General features: G+C 54.7%; 1 protein-coding gene across 3 annotated transcripts in view; it reads right to left on the reverse strand.

The window, feature by feature from the left end:
• PARVB (parvin beta) overlaps window positions 1–12,536 on the reverse strand; it is a 113,255-nt gene that overhangs the window by 9,283 nt on the left and 91,436 nt on the right. For all 3 annotated transcript variants that reach the window (XM_057743114.1, XM_057743115.1, XM_057743113.1), the window contains 2 exons: window positions 6,474–6,535; window positions 3,884–3,952 (listed from right to left, as the gene is read on the reverse strand). In XM_057743114.1, the coding sequence (XP_057599097.1) occupies window positions 3,884–3,952; window positions 6,474–6,535 (131 nt within the window). The remainder of the gene's footprint in view (window positions 1–3,883; window positions 3,953–6,473; window positions 6,536–12,536) is intronic.

The raw sequence follows: 12,536 nt of genomic DNA on the forward strand, positions 1-12,536 counted from the left end.
AGCCACACCCCACATGCCCAGCCCCCACCTGCCACCTGGCCCAGCACCACCCCCCATGCACAAGAGGGGGCCGGGGTCTAGAACAAAAGACTCTGCTCTCCGTCCGGGCCCCACCCCCCGCCCCCATAAGCCAGGAAAGGCAGCACCTCTCCTGTTAGAGATACGGCGATGGAGACCGATGAGGGCAGAACAGCTTGCCCGAGGGGAGGGGCAGACCAAGCTCAGGAGACACGGCCTGGCCTCTGGGACGTGGACCAGCAGCACCTGGGGGCAGGCAAGACCCGCCCATCCTCCCAGAGGGTTGACGTGGTATCTCTGAGGTCTCCTTCAGATGGAAGATGAGTGAGGACCCCAGACTCCAGATTCTGGAACCGTGTGGTCCAATACAGTAGCCACTGGCCGCATACACCTACTGAAATTTTTACAAACTCTTTGGAATGATGCTGACTTATTTCGGTAAAACATATATAGCATGAAATGTACCATTTTAACCATTTGAAAGTGTAGGTTTCAGTCATGTTTTATACATTCACATCATTGTGCAACCAATCTCCAGAACTCTTAACTTTAAATTTTTAAAAATTTAATTAAAGTACGCAATTCAGCTCCTCCATCACACAGGCCACACTTCAAGTGCTCAAGAGCCACGCGTGGCCAGTGGCTCAGTGGCTCCTGGATCGGGTGATGCTGTGATAGAACATTTCCATCAGCAAAGAAAGTGCCACTGGTCAGCCCTGGGCTAGAAGGCTGCCACGCAGGACAACGGGACAGCTGCAAGGGGCCGGACACCAGGAGGCTTTCCGCTTCCTAGACCAGCAACTGCAGCAGTAGAAAGCGGACCTGCCGGAGGGAGGATGTCGTTATTAAAGAAACAGTGGCAACTCCCTCCGCCATCCTACCCAGGCCACCGAGGCCCCCAACATTAGATACAAAGTCAAAATCAAAAGCATCCAACATTCCAAAGCCCTGTCCTCTGGAAGGGGAAGGGGACGGGGACATTAAGAAACGGCTGCAGCAGAGGGACACGGCCATCGTGTGTGGAGGGGCAGGTCCTTCCCGGGGAGAGCGTTCCAGGCCCTGGTTTAACATGATCTGATTGATCAATGACCCTTGGCCTGCGTGTCACGAGGTTCATGCTTCCACACCGTGAGGACGTCGCTTACTCATCTCCTTAAGGAGATCAGAAGGGTTTCTAAAACCTCCGTGCGCCTCACCGTAGCTGGTTCTGGCCGACAGTGCTGGTGCAACGCACTGGCAGCTCTTCCCCCTGCAACACTGAGCCAGCGCACCCCCAAAACTGCTCTCTCATCAACAGCGAGCCAATCCAGGGAAACAGAAGAACTTGCCCCCATCACCTGCCAGGAGGTGTGGAGAGTGGGTACTGCGGCACCAAGATGCCTAGACATGCCCGGAGAGTCTTCGCTGATTTCCAAGGCATCTTCTAACTCACCCCTGGGTACCACGTCCCTTCCCTGCCTTCTCTTCTGCGTGACCATCTCTCCCACACTCCTGTGACATGTCTTCATCACGTATTACTGACCTTTCAAATGCACTACCTCCACTGAGCCTCACAATTATCTACTGTCTCCAGTTTAAACACGTGGGGGAAAGCTCAGAGAGGCTGAAGAACTGGCTCAGTATCCCAGAGCTAGGAAGCCGCCCACAATATAAAAGTGGTTTTATAATAAAAAGAAAGGAGAACACACACATACACACCCTGAGCAGGAATTTGAGCCTCTGACCTCCAGGACATCAAGACTTTAATGATGAACATATTTATAAAAATACCCAGATTCCTTTGCAACAAAACGAAAAAAATCTACATTTCCGTGGCCAGTGATCTTTTCTGGTGGACCACTGGTTCAAAATATTTTTAGGATATTACGTCATATTGTGTGGTGATAGAAAAAAAAAATGGACATATTGAGTAAATAGAGAGCAAGGCAAATTTAAGTTCGGAGTCTAGCCTAAGATGTCTGGCTATTAATACTGGTGTGCGGAGCCATCTGGGCAGTGACGGGAGGGTACAGCTGGCGAGGATGTGGGTTCTCACCATTGCGGGCAAACCTTCCTGGGCCCTCCGTGTTACCACCGACCTTTGCTCTAACGACCCCATTCCTAGAAGTTTATCCGAAGCAAGCGGACCAGGTCACAAACACCCGGGTGCAACGATGCCCGCGGTGCAGCTGTTTACACGGTCGGGAAACGTCCTATCGTGAGGACGCAGCACACCCTTAGGACGGAATAGAAGGCAGCTACTAAAAGTGATGAAGACAGACAGACAGACCAGACGACACGAGAGGATGAAAAGGACTCGACAGAAACACACACACTCACACAAAAAGACGCCCACACTGTTTAGCAACAAAAACCACTTTACAAAACAGCTGTCCAGTGTGACCCACTGCCGCTTCCAATAATACACCTCTGCACACAAACCACCGAGAAAAGGACACAGCCAACCATTAACTGTAGCTCGTTACTTCTGGAGAGGATGGCGGGGCAGTTTAGGGAGCATAGAAAAAAGGACCGTCCCTTTTCTGTGAGTACATCTCTGGACTGTGAATATACCAAGCCGCAAATACTCAGAGGCTCAATGTGCAATATTTTAGTAAACTGCTAGAAAAACAGGAGTGTTTCAAACAATGCCCAAATAAATATACGCAGTAAAAGCGGACCATTTGGCTTTCAAACACAGACCCATGCTGCCCGCCATGAGCTCTCCGTGTAGAGAAATGTGGAATAAATCCCCGGCACTGTTATCTCTGGGTGATGGGATTATGGATGCTTTTTATTTGTTTTGCTTATCTGCATTTTCAGACATTTCTACAGTGAACCTGAATTACTTTTTTAATTAGAAAAGCAAATGAGAAAAGTTAAAGAAAGAGAAAGGAACGCATGCAATCGCCCAGGGGTTTAAGAAGGATCAGCTGCACATTAGAGAAATTGGTACCCAGGACTCAAAAAACACCAAATTCAAGCACCCAGCTAATCCTGGGAAAATTATATTTTGTCTTTCATGCTTGCTGAGTGCTCGAAACATATGTTCACGACACTGCTTTCGCTCTGAGTGGGGGTGGGGAGTATACTTTCTACACCGACTGCAGGGGAAATATTTTGTGCGTGTTCACTCGCGGGATATTAGCGAGCATTTGCTGGGTGCCAGCCACGGCGCCAAGTGTAGAGCAGCCAAGGAGAGCAGAAGCAGGGGGGCCGAACCTTCCACACTGAGGGACCCACACAGAGGCTCTGGTGGGGGTGCGGTGGCACCTTGGAAGGTGTCATGGTTGATACGTAACCCCCTAAAAAGATGTGTTGGGATCCTAACTCCCAGAATCTGTGAGTGTGAACTTATTTAGAAAAACAGGGTCTTTGAGGAAGACATCAAGTTAAGATGAGGACACTAGGGTGGGTCTTAAAAAAACAGGACTGTGTTTTTACAAAAAGGGGAAATCCTGATACAGACACCACGTGAAATGCTGAGATTGGGATGAAACATCGAATGACCTGAGGAACGCCAAAAATTACCAGCAAGCCACCAGGAGCTGGGGGAGAGAGAGCCTGACACAGAATCCCGCTCAGAGCCTCAGAAGGAACCAGCCCTGCAGACACCTTGATCTGGGCCTTCTGGCCTCCAGAACTATGAGGACATAAATGTCTGCTGTTTAAGCTATTTTGTTCTGGTAGCTCCAAGAAATTAAGACAGAGGGTCTTGAGGAAGGTCAGGATGGCTGGGGCTGGAGCTGTTCAGCTGCAGAGGATGGGCATTCCTTGTTAGACGAACACGACACTGTCTGCTCTGCTCACACGGCCCACCGGGGATCAGAAAGCTGGCTGAAAACGACACCGGACAAAGGCTCCTTTGGCCCAGAACACGGCTTACCTGGGTCTCTAGTTCCGTGACCTCCAAATTCAGCTTGTTCAGGTGCTTGTTCACAAACGTGATGAGAGACTGCAAGGCAAAGAGACACGGGAACCTTGAGCGAGAGACTCAGCTCCCACGTGGGGGGACAGATGCAACATCTGCCGTCCCTGGCGCCGTGAAACGCTTCCTAATCTCCTCTGTTTGCTAAAATAAAAGGCTCGTGTTTAAAACAAAACGTTCTTACAATAACCCTTGGTTTTAATGGGATGATGCCTAAGCCTACCCCAGCCGGAGAAGAAACTTACATCTCTGTTCCCCAGCCCACGTGCACACACTGCGGCCCACACACGCACCACATTTAAGAACCCTCCAGAAGAACACTCAGTGCCCTCAAGGAGAATATGACTGTCAGGGGGGAGATGATAAAATGCTTAAACGTAGGCTAGATGTAACCTTGAACTACAAAAGGCTGAGAGAGAAAGGCTGCCTGGAGCCATGCCCATCAGAGTTTCAGTAAAGGAAGAGGCGCCAGAGATTTTCTGAGCCCTGATATAAATGCACAAAGGGCCACTGGCTTCTCCTCTCGGGCGAAAGTTTAAAACTTGCCACCTGCAACTTTTCTCAGTAATCAAACCCAACTTTAATGGAAACTCAACACCTAACCCCCCCGCTCCTGCCTACGTCGCACATGATGTCATTCCCTTATCCATTCCAACCAAATCTACTGTGCGTCCGGCACTCTGCCTGCTGCTGGGGACACAAGACAGTGTGTAAGACAGAGCCCTGCCCTGAAGTCCGAGGCACAGTGCTCCAAACACACCCGTGGAGGCAAGGCAGAATCAAGAGATACAGCAAAGCATGTGAGACACACGGAGTCGGGGCGGGATGGGGGGTGTTGATGAAAAGTGTGTGGATCCCTGGAAGATGCGGGGGGGAGGGGGGCAAGGGGGAGGGGGCAGGTGGGAGATGGGAGTGAGGGGAGTGGGCGGAGGAGCCACCCAGGCCACGCACCCATGTGCAACCCCTCCAGCATCTTCCAGCTGGGGCTGGATGTGGGTGGGATGGGAGATAGTAGGAGGGCATGACCCTGGAGGGACCTGGAGTGGTGGACAGGGTCCCCCCGCTTTTATTCTGGGGTTCAGGAGCCCCTCACGCAACAAATCCCAATGTCGGGGTGGGAAGGGCCAGGCTGGAAGCAGGAAGCTGTCAGGCGAGAAAAAGATTTTGCCTTGGTTATTGCTGGGGTCCCCAAGACATGCCTTTCCAAAGAACGAATTAGCATCAGATCTACTGAAAGAGGAACATTACTCCACATCACATTCAGCACCATCTAGCAACTGCCTACTTTGTGCCTGGCCCTCGCAGAGAGTGATCGCATTTTACTCTCACAGGGGCTGCCTCCGTCCTGACCGATGGGGCCCTGTGGCAAGGGGTTACTGTTTGCCCGGGTCACACAGATGACAAGTTGGGGGGTCAGATATGAATCCTCTTCTTGTGCATCCACTGAATGGGTTCCAGCAGGGTCTGGGGGCCGGACGTGGCCGGGGTGGGGGTGGGGGGCACGGCTCTGAAACCCCAGGGAGTGTCGCTCTTGACCCAAGGACACTAAGATGGCTCCGCCCCAGGAGGACCACTGGGATGGTCCTGCCAGCCTTTTGCAAAGTGCTGCAAGAACTAATAATCTCACTGTCCCAGCCTGGACCAGCATTTTCCCAACGTGGGTTCCATGGGAATTTAATGTGTTCTATCCCCAAATAAACAGATCTCCCTACGGACAACCAAGCTTGGAAAATGCTTCCCACCAAGCCCCCTCTTGGAGACCTGCAAAACAGGTCAGCATCTTAAAGGCACTGAGAAGTCCTGCATTAAGAAACCTGTGTGGGGAAATTGTCCAAGACAGAGAGCGCTCTCCCCAGGGTCAAGGGCTCAGATTTTACAGGCTCAGATCCATCCCACCACTGCCTTCCTGAGAGGTCTACGGATGCTTAGATAACTCGATGTGCAGCGAGTCTTGATTCCTTTGGCGGGGAGAACAAGCCATCCGGGCAGATCCCCCTGGAAGCTCGCCACTCCCCAGCCCCTGACTCCGGAGCCTTGTTCACATGGTTTTTTCCATCCGTAGGCTGACCAGGAGGCTGCCTGGGCTGAGGAAGGGCCTCCCCTTGGTGCTCTCGTCTAGGGGAGATGGGCCAAATGCAGCTCAGAACAGCTCTGCCAGCAGCGCCTGCTTGTTTACCAGGCATGTTGTGAATGCAGCTTCACAGGAACGGGGCCAGTGCGAGCCAGCAGGCTGACGCGCTGGAAAACATTTCCACGTTGAAAAAAAAGCTTTGATTCAGAATGAATCTCCGCCTGGCGCTGGCGGGGTAATTCACTCCACAGCAGCGGGGCGGGTGGGCAGGAAGATACCCAGGAGCAGAGATGCTGAGTTAAAAGGTGCTAATTTTATGCACTGCAGTTACACTTTTGACTATAATTACACTTCAATCCATGTGGCAAACATTGCAGAGATTTCAAACATTTTCCCACCTTCTTCCCAGCATGGAGTTCATGCTGTAAAAAAAAACCCCAGAGATGGAGGGAAACACACCTCCGATGGAGAGCTCACCTTCTTCACGACGCTGAGCTTGTCCGGGGCGTGGTCGAAGAGCGTGTCGAAGGCGTCCCGCTCTGTGGAGACACAGAGAAGGGTTTAAGGAGACACGGGTGCTGCTCTAATCCCCTGCCCATCCCAGGAACCAGGCAGCTTCTAATCCCTTAGGATGTTCAACCGGCCTAGAATCGTCTGCATTCCTGCCAGAACCCAGGGGCAGGTCTGTCGAGGAGCAAAATCAAGGAAAAGATGCTTCGAAGGGTCCTTCTAACTTGGTTTCTATCTTTCAACCTGCAATACAGCTGCCCCCGTCACATCCAAGAACTTGAGGTGTCCTTGCCTCTCTCTCTTTTCCCACACTCCTTGTCTGTTGGTAAATCTTACTGATAAATCTGACCACCTCGGGGACTTCCCTAGTGGCACAGTGGTTAAGAATCTGCTGCCAATGCAGGGGACACAGGGTCGATCCCTGGGCCAGGAAGATCCCACATGCCACGGAGCAACTAAGCCCATGCGCCGCAACTACTGAGGCTGCATGTTGCAACTACGTAAGCCCTGGAGCCTAGAGCCCGTGCTCCACAACAAGAGAAGGCACTGTACTGAGAAGCTTGAGCACTGCAAGGAAGAGCAGCGCCCGCTCACCACAAATAGAGAAAGCCCGCGCAGCAACGAAGACCCAACACAGCCAAAAATAAATAAATAAAATAAAAGTAAAGCAAAACAAAAAAAAATGTGACCACCTGCCCCACTGGTCACAGCTGCCACCCCCATATACGCCCCATCGCCCCTCACATGGGGGCGGCTACAACTTCCTGCTTAATAGGTCTCCCTCCCCCACTCCCAGCCCCTCCCATCCACTCTCCCCGCAGGCAGTGAGGCCTTTAAAGTGTAAACTGGGTCGTTCCTTGCCCCTCCCCCTCCCTGCCCTGACTAAAACTCTCTACCAGTGTCTCATCACTCATAGAATAAAATTCACTCTCTCCCATGGGCCTATAGGGTCCATGAGCTCAGCATCACCCCCTAACACATTCATCCCCCCTGACCTCACTCCACCCAACAGCTTCTCAGCTGCTCCTCCATTACATGCCCACCACAGGGCCTTTGCACCTGCTGTTCACCAGCCTCACCTCCATCAGGGTGCTCTGAGATGTCACCTCCTCTAACGGGCCTTCCAGGACCATCTGCTAGAAGAGCACCTCACTTCCGCTATCTGTCCTCTCACCCTGGCACAATTTTCACAGCACATATTCACTACTTGAGAGCACATTTTATTTTTATTTATCTGCTGGGCTGTCAGCCCTCGCAGGCCAGATCACTGTCTCACTCGTTCCTGCACTGTCACCAGCTCCAGAAGAGTGAGAGGCCCACAGCCAGGGCTCAGAGCAAAGGAAAGAACAAGGAAATCCTGCCCAGAACTCTCCACAGCTATTCTTCCTGGGGTGTCCGCTTCTGTGGGAACATCTGCAGGGCCTGAAGTGGCCCATTCCACCATGTCCCACCTACCTTCCTTCTCCCAGGGATCCCGCTGCCACTCACAGGCCTAAACCCACCTTCCAAAAAACAGAGACTCAACCCCTTCTCTTTTAGCTGTGAGACCACTGGAGGCCGAGGCAACACTGTTCTCGCTGGACAAGACAAGAATAGGGCTGGCTGGAGGCCGGGGGCCTGATTCCTGACACTGCCGTGGCAGGTCACATGGGGGCAGACAGAAGCCACTGCACCCCGGAGCCCAGGCAGGAGGGCTGAGGTCTCCAGGGTGGACACAGGGCTGTGGGGAGCTGCTGTCAGGACTGAAGGCCCTGGGGCTCCCACTTCTGTCCTCAAGAAGCCACCCATCCCCCCAAGGTGCCTGGGGGTGATGTATGCTCAGAGGACCTCGGCCGGCAGAGACACTCTGTATTACTTGCTGGGGCTTGGACCCAAACACGAGGAGTTCTGGGGGCCCAGGGCAGGAAGATGGGGCTGGAGCCCAGAACCAGAGATGACCCAGGGCCTGCTTCAGGGCCACACTGCCTGACCCAGGGAGTGGGTGGGGGAGGAGATGACAAAGAGAAGGCAGGTCACAGCTGAGTGAGCCAGAGCTGGGGCTTCTCCTGGGGGAAGCATCCCAGCCGTTTCGCTCCCCCCCACCCCCCACCACCCCAGCTCACGCCCTGGTCCAGCCCAGACCAGGAAGCCTCCTCCTTGGCCTTGGGGGTGGGCGGCAGGAAGGAAGGTGAGGGGTAAAGAGGAAGGTGTGTGTGTGAGTATGGTGTGTGTGTGTGTGTGTGTGTGTGTGTGGTATGTACACACATGCGCACTTGCGTAGGGGCATTTGGGGAGGGGCACCTCGCTTTTTTCACCTAAAGGCCAACAGCGACCCAAAGGCCCAACCCTGCAGAATTTCCTCCTCCAGCTTTCCTACCGCAGCAGCTGTAAATTATTTTTATAATCATCTAAGTCAGATTATACTCAATAAGACAGCCCACTAAGAGCGGGGGAAAAAAAGCTAAGTCTTTACAAAGCAAAACACAAACTTTAAATGCAGCTTAAGAAAACCCCCAGGAGCAGAGCAGCCTTGACGTCAGCCGGGTATATTTAGCTGGGCCACCGCTGGGCTGGCAGAGTCAGGACGGCAGGGGAGCCATCGCAGGGTCTGGAGGCCGGCGCCGCTCACCTGCACCCGGGGGACTGGATGGCGTCACGGCCGGGCCGTGTGCCTGGCCTTGGGAATGTAAACAGATCCGGTTGAGAGCCTGGTGCCTGTGACTTAGGCAAAGTGCTTCCCTCCACGAGGCCGGAGTGAAAATAGTCCCTAGCTCACCGTTGGTGTAAGAACTAAGGAAGGCGGTGAATGAACAGCCAAGCCACTGCCCAGCAGGTGTGTCGCTGTCGCTCAGGTCGCCCTCTTGTCCGGCCCCCGTCCTAATCAGCGCCGTAGTCACAGGGATGAACAGGAAGCAGTCCCACCCCCGGGAGGGGCGCAGGCTGGGGGAGGCAGTACAAAAGGACAGGTACCAAAAAGGCCAGAAAGATGCAGAAAGTGGCCGAATCAGCCAGGGGCCCCCAGAATCTGCCCGAGTTCAACTTTCAGGGATGCTAGGTTTACTCCAAATAAAGTGGTTTTTGTGTGTTTGAGTCAACATTTTTTAAAAAATTGGAAGGTCTGTCCAAAAGTTCTGAATTTCTGGCTTCTCTTGAAGAAATGGAAGCTGAGGCAACAGTGGGCCTCCACCCCTGTGCCCGGCATCGACGAGTCACCCACGGAAGCGGGGGCGCAGACTCGCCCATTTGCCCCAGACCCCAGCACTCCCCACCGCACACAACACGGAGGCTGAGGGGCAGCCCTTCCTCATTTGATCTTCTAGCCATTTCCCTCTCTCCTATCACCGGCCTGGTCCCTGGGCACCTGAGTCTGAGGACACGGACACAGGCCCGGAGTTGGAGGAAGGCTTCACACAGAAGCCCTGACATTTGAGCCGGGCTCGCTGGGGCAAGAGGAGGAGGAAGGGCGTTCCAGGCAGAGGGGGAAGAAAGCCAGAGGGGCCTGAGGGGAGGCTAACAGGGGCAGGGTCCCTCAGGGAAAGGAGCTGTGGAGGGTGGTGACCAGGAATGGTGTGATCCAGCTGCACTATTAGCAGAAATGGGGAGACGAGATGGGGAGAGACCAGGGGCCACGTGGAGACCAGGAAGAAGAGGAAGAAAGCTTCTCCCCAACATCCTGAAGCCTGGGAGGGGGAGGGGCGCCTGCGGAGGAGACGTAGCCAGCAAGCCCTGTCGCCATGGAGACCAGGCTGCAGCTCCCCAGCTCCCCTGGGGAGAGACAGGCCTCCCATCCACCTCAGCCAGGACAGTGATGCCCACAGGAGGCGGGTAACGGGGGCCCCTGGGGGAGGTTCACAGTGAACCCCCCACCCCCCACTCAGAGTGCTAATGTGAGAAACGGAGGCCAAGAGTTCGGCTCCTGTGAAGCCCCCTCCCCTCCCTGGCAGACATTAGCCAAGCAAGGAAGGTCTGCCTGCTGTTCCAGAAGCTCCCGGAATGTGTGTGGCCCAGGGCTGGGGATGCACTTGGAGGGGACGGGTACACGCCCCAGCCCACAGGACTCTTACAGTTCAAGGAGCCACGTGTGAAGGGAAAGAGGGGAGGGCCAAGGGAGGGTGCCCGACTGTCCAGGCCCCCTGAGTCTGCCAGGCACCGAGCAAAGCAAAGCGCTCCCAGTGCGCAAGGGGAGGAGGAAAGAAATAATTAGGTGGGGGCGGGGGTGGCGAGCCAGAGGACTGATGGTGACTCCAGCAGGGGGTCAGGGATGCCCTCCCTGATACGTGGAGGTGGAGGAGCTGAGGGAGGGAGCCATGGGGGGATCTAGAGGGAGAGCATTTCAGGCCAAGGGTACCGCACGTGCAAAAGCTGGAAAGGGGGTGCCCTGGGTGCTCTTGTGGGTGCACAGACATGCAGGGCAGTGAGGAGGCCAGAGAGGAGGGGTGGTCTAAGGGGTCTCGGAAGCCCCTGCAAGAGCTGTGGCTTTAGCTTACGGCAAGCTGGGGGTGGGGAGAACAGTGACGGATTATGGGGTACAGGGGGAACCAACTCGAGGGGCCAGTGGGGGACCAGCACCCCTGGGGGGAGGTTGAAGCGGCCGTGTGTTTGGGTAACCAGGAGACCTCGGGGCCTGCGTCAGCCGAAGCGGAAGCTGGGGGTGGACGAGTCGCCTGTCACCCACTAACGGCCTGCTTGCATTGCACGAGCACAGGCAGGCCTCGAGAGTAATGAGAAGGACTCCAGACTCCTCGGCTTCTCGGGGTGCCACAGCCCCCCGATGCTCGACCGTCTCCCGTGGCTCTCAGAGGGAGCCACCGTCCTGTCCACCTTCTCAGGGCTGCCAGGTGCTTCCTGGCTGAGCCTCCACCCCCTCTGCACAGGAGGCTGCACTCAGCCCCCAGCTGAACGGAGTCTCCCCAAGTCCCCCAAACCTCAAACTAGGCCGGTCCTGCACAGGGAAGTGAAGACACACAGAAAACAAAGCAGCACTTAACGATGCTCCAAGGGCCCCACTCAAGTCCACTCTGGGCCTGTACAGTCGCATGGGGTCTGAGCCCCTCCACGCAGAAAGGACAGGGAGGCGACAGAAGGAGGCACCGTGCCCCTCACCGGGGCAACCTACTCCGGGCGCCCCACGCCGGCCCTAGGAGCTGCACTCCCCACTCTGCTCTGTGCTCTCAGCAATTGGTCACAGGAGGGTTTCTTTCCTCTCCCTTTTTTAATGTTTTTTAATAATAAAGACATAAAAAAGAACTGAATTGCTACTTAAAAAAATAGTGAAAGCTGCATTAGACCAGCACAGCTCAAGAACTACTTAAGGAAGCTTAAGGACATGTAATTGCTGCATTTTCTCTCGTTCAAAGTCTCTGAGAACTGAAGAGCCGCACCCCCTCTTTGTACAGGAGGAGCAGCAGTGCCATCCGTCCAGGAGGTCACAGAGCCCCGGGGCCAAGCCCGTGGGTGCCTCTGGGGTGCACCCCTCACCCCGAGGCCCCCGCAGCTAGGGAGCAGCTCTGGATAGCAAGCTCACAAGGCACGGGGGAGACTTCTATTTGGTTTCCACTTTTCCTTCTAACAGCCGCGCTCCCCTCTCAGCTCCCTGGAGGACACAGTATCTGGCGGGAGGGGGGAGGAATCGAGGGCTTCTTGTTTTGAAATCTTCCCCAAAGCGGTGAGCCTGGCTCAGGTTGCTCGGCGGCAGCCGAGAGCTGGGGGCTTCCCATCCCTGAGGGCTGAAACGCTGCCACAGCTGTCCCTTTAACTGCCGTCCCTTGCTGAGATGAAGATGGGGTCGTGGGGCTGTAACGGGGCAAGGAAGAGCTCCTTGCGAACGGCCGCCAACAGTAGCAGTAATAGAGAAACTAACACTAACAGAGAAAGAGAGTCGGGCCCTGGGCCAAGTAGAGCGAACATTGATTATTTCATGAAATCCTCTCAACAACCCCGAGGTCCCACCTCACAGACGGGCAACAGAGAGGTGAAGGGGCAGGCCAAAGGCCACCCGGCTGGGACCAGGGCCAAGGTCGCCTGACTCTGTCTGTGAAGCCGGAGATTTTA

Source organism: Hippopotamus amphibius, chromosome 7 (assembly GCF_030028045.1).
Source record: "Hippopotamus amphibius kiboko isolate mHipAmp2 chromosome 7, mHipAmp2.hap2, whole genome shotgun sequence".
In the NCBI taxonomy this organism is placed as follows: domain Eukaryota; kingdom Metazoa; phylum Chordata; class Mammalia; order Artiodactyla; family Hippopotamidae; genus Hippopotamus; species Hippopotamus amphibius.